The sequence below is a fragment of the Elephantulus edwardii genome, unplaced genomic scaffold (assembly GCF_000299155.1).
Source record: "Elephantulus edwardii isolate Elephantulus edwardi_28Jun2011 unplaced genomic scaffold, EleEdw1.0 scaffold00053, whole genome shotgun sequence".
Classification (NCBI taxonomy): domain Eukaryota; kingdom Metazoa; phylum Chordata; class Mammalia; order Macroscelidea; family Macroscelididae; genus Elephantulus; species Elephantulus edwardii.
Window position 1 is genome coordinate 15,301,513 of NW_006399803.1, and position 4,111 is coordinate 15,305,623.

General features: G+C 43.3%; 1 protein-coding gene across 1 annotated transcript in view; it reads left to right on the top strand.

Moving 5' to 3' along the window:
* TBC1D9 (TBC1 domain family, member 9 (with GRAM domain)) overlaps positions 1-4,111 on the top strand; it is a 194,419-nt gene that overhangs the window by 185,660 nt on the left and 4,648 nt on the right. Inside the window, 1 exon segment of the mRNA XM_006887019.1 lies at positions 3,128-3,391. Coding sequence (XP_006887081.1) covers positions 3,128-3,391 — 264 coding nt within the window.

A 4,111-nucleotide genomic window follows, 5' to 3' on the forward strand; every position in this document is an offset into this window, starting at 1 on the left:
TACATTTGATTAGGTCATGCCAAGAAGCATATAGCTTTGATAAAGCTTGCCTTCTAAATTTTACTTTCTTGTGTTCAACTCTGCTTAAAGCTGTATAATCTTGGTATTTAACCTTTCATGGTTCCAGTCTCCAAAATTGCACTAATGTCATTTGAGATTCATAAGATTGTTGAGTAGATTGTATAAGATAATCATGTAAAGCTTTTGAATGAGGAGAGCTATCATTGTGCCTGAGATGTATGAGAGTTCTGATTGTCTGCCGGCCTTCTAAAGTCAGTTGCTTTAGAACACTTGCAGAATTCCTACCACTTACCACAGGTGGAAGGGGGCCCTGCCCGACACAGTATGTGGGCATTTGACTGTTAACCAGAAGCTTGGCAGTTTGAGCCCACCCAGTGGATCTACATGAGAAAGACTTGGTGATATGCTCCTGTAGAGGTTTTAACCAGGAAAACCCTGTGAGACAATGCTACTATATTGCATAGGACTGCTTTATAAGTTGAAATCAACTCAATGACATACAAGACAACACTGCCAATGAAAAGGGGCACAGGACAGAGTATCCAGGCTGTTCCTTCCCCCCCCTCACATTAATGATCAATAATAGTAATGGTAAGGAGTTGTACTGCCAACCTACAGGTAGGCAGTTTGAATCCACTAGTTGGTCTGTGAGAGAAGGATAACCTCCTCTCACGAAGTTAACAGCTTCTAAAAATCCTCTGGAGGGTCAGTTATGACTCAGTTCTGACTCAATGGCAATGCATGAGTATTTCGTATCAATAAATCCAAAATTTCCTGCTCAGCAAGAAGAGCTTTTCAAATGAAAAAGAAAAACAATAGTTTGGATTTTGGGAACATACCCTCTAAGTAGCTTATGCGAGCTAACGTATCTTGAGCATTTCCTGTGTGCGGGCACTGCCGTAAGTAGATTGCATGGGGTAGCTGGGAGTTGGAGGTACTATAATTATCATCCACATCTCACAGAAGGAATGGGAGGCACAGAACAGTTAAATACCTTTTCCCTATATCATCAGCTCCCAAGATTACCTCCATCCCTTCACCTGACAGGTGTTGGTGCCTGTTGCCAAGTTCAGACATAGCGCACATAGTTCCAAAGAAACTTGGGCACTCAGCAGAATGTAACCTGTCTTAGTTAAATGGGACGTTTCCTAGGAATGCATCACCAACATCTGCTCCGGGAGACCAAGGGTTGCTGCGCTCTACCCACAGTAATTCTGTGCTAGAGGACAAATCAGCTTCCAACTCAACATCTGCCTCCTTCTCTGTGCCCTAGCCCTGCAGGCAGGAATGTACCACGGAAGCTCTCCCTCTCATGGCTTGGAAAGGAACTGGGACTCAGCTTCCTCATTCCTCTACAAGAAACCTGATTGGTCCTGCTCTCTGTGGCATTTGCCTCTTCTTTGAACTCCTGTCTTTTTCTTGTTTAGGTCATTAGGTTAACAACTGTGATAGATATCCCTTCATCTTGGCTTCTAAGTAAGAAGAACTTGGAGGATGACACGCTCACAGCTGACTTCCCCTGTCCCCTTTTTCAGAACCTCAGCAAAGGAAAAGACATGTTTCAAAAGTACCTTTTTCCCTGTTGCATTGTCTCTGTGCTTGTAGTAAAAGAAACAGTGCAGTAGGGAATAAAAATAGCATCCACTGTTTCATGCCCTTCTGCTTTCCTCACTTGTTGCCAGAGCTGTGTGTGTGTGTGTGTGTGTGTGTGTGTGTGTGTGTGTCTGTTCTTCCAGATGTTTTGGTGTGTTCCCACCAGCCATCGTGACCTCATGAATAGTGAGGCTTTCTTGTTTCCAAGGATAGAAATAGCAAACTCTGTGCTGAATCTAGATCTTTATTCTCCTCACCAAAATGATCCCTACGAGTCATTTCCCTGGAATTATATGCAAATGTGTGAACTACGAAGACCACACATTTGCAGATTGAAAGCTGCGTGACTGTGTGAACGTGACACAAATCATGAGGACAGTGCAAGGTTGGACAGGCTTCAGATCTTTTGCTTTTAGAGGCGCTATGAGTTGTAGTCAACTCAGTGACACCTCACAACACTGTCAGTGATAATATTGCTGGATCCCTGCTGTTTTAGAAGCTTATCTGTTATGAAGATTTGCAGTTTGAACCCACTAGCTACTCAGTGTGAGAAAGACTGTCTCCGCCCGTTAAGATGTGCAGCTTTAGAAGCCTGAAAGAGTGTTCCCATGAGTTAGAATTGACTTGGTGGTCATAGGCTTGTTTTCCTGATAGTATTTGTATGGTTTCATGGGGCAGAAAGGGAAGGAGGCTGTGTATGTATAATAATAGGACATGAAACTGAGAATCAGCAAACAAAAATGTCTCATCATGATTCTGTACTCACTGACTGGGTAGCTAACCATGTTTTCACCACAGCCCTCCTTCTGCCTTCAGGTCAGTTCTGACTCCTGGTGGCTGAATAGAGGACAGAACTACCCATTAAGGTTTCCAAGGCTGTAAATCTTTACAGATGCATCACTGCTTCCTCTTTCTTTGTTTAACTTAATCCACTGTGCCACCCGGACTCTTAACCTTTTCTACAAAACCAAAACAACTTCATTGCTGTTGAGTTGGAACCAACTCATAGTTGACCTTCCATTGGATTTCTAAGGCTGTGAATCACATAGGAGGAGATAGCTTGTCTTCTACTGCAGAGTCAGCTAGTAGACTTTATGGAAGACTACCTCAGTTAAGATTTTTCAGCTTAATATTTTATTTATTTCTTTAAAAACAATTGATTCTTACATGTTTGTATGAAAGGGACAGAAGGTGGAATATTTCCCTTTCTCTACATACCTCCAAACATTGGCCTGGTTCATTCATGCAGAAAACCAGATATACGTGCATAGGGTTGTTATGAGTCATAGTTGACTCGAAGGCGCATAACAACAATAATAGACTGCAGAATTGGCTGGCATGGAGTTGAGGGTGGTAGTGTCTTAGAGATTCATATGCAGGAGACAGCAAAGCTACAAGAATAGAGTAACTAACGTTCATTCTCCACATTTGGAGATAGGCCTTTTCCTCGTGCCCTTTGCTGTAAGGTAACTTTCTGATGTATCCACTGAGCTTCTGTTCTTTGGTTCCTCAGGCAGAACACCTCACCAGCTGCTACTGGGGCGGGAGCAGCAATGCGCTGGACCGGCACGACCCCAGCCTGCCTTACCTGGAGCAGTACCGCATCGACTTTGAACAGTTCAAGGGCATGTTCGCTCTTCTCTTCCCCTGGGCCTGTGGAACCCACTCTGATGTGCTGGCCTCCCGCTTATTCCAGCTCTTAGACGAAAATGGAGATTCCCTGATAAACTTCCGAGAGTTCGTCTCTGGACTAAGTAAGGACACTGATCTTTCATGAGTTGGGAGAGCGGGGTTGGTGATAAGGGGTAACCCTTGTGGTTTTCAGTGCTGTCTCAACAGCTGTTGAACAGCTGCAAACTGGGTTGGGAGGACAATTGGCCACATCTCAAGATTTGTAAACCTTTTGTAAAATTAATTTTTACTTAATAGATATATTGGCAAAGAGTTGCAGTCTATATTAGACAGCCCCCTGTGCTTGTTACAAATATATTATTGGAGTAAGATAGTATTCCTGTTTGCAAGACAGTAACATGTAACTTTTGATAAACACTGAAACCACAGACCATGAAGACTTTGCAAGACACAAAAAAGAAATGCTTGAGTGGTTGGACTTTGATTATTTATATACAGGAGCTCTGGTGGCCTGGTGGCAGGAAGCTAAGCTGCAGTCTGGAAGGCACACATTTGAGGCCACCAGCTACTCCACTTGAGAAAGATAGACAGTCTCCTCCTGCATGATTAACTACCCTGAAAACACACCAGAGAGTTAGCTATGGGTCATTTCTGACTCTGTGGTACGCAACAACAGCAACACACACATTTCATAAAACCATTTCACAATACTGTTAACATAAGAGCCACAGCAGCTCTGCAGTCCAAGTGGAGGTCTCTTCTCCCCTGTTGCCAGCAGGAAGTTCCATCTATCACCAGCAGGGGGTAGGTTAATTCATATCAGACTCTCTTTGGACTTACTTATTCAGTTACATTCTTATTAAAT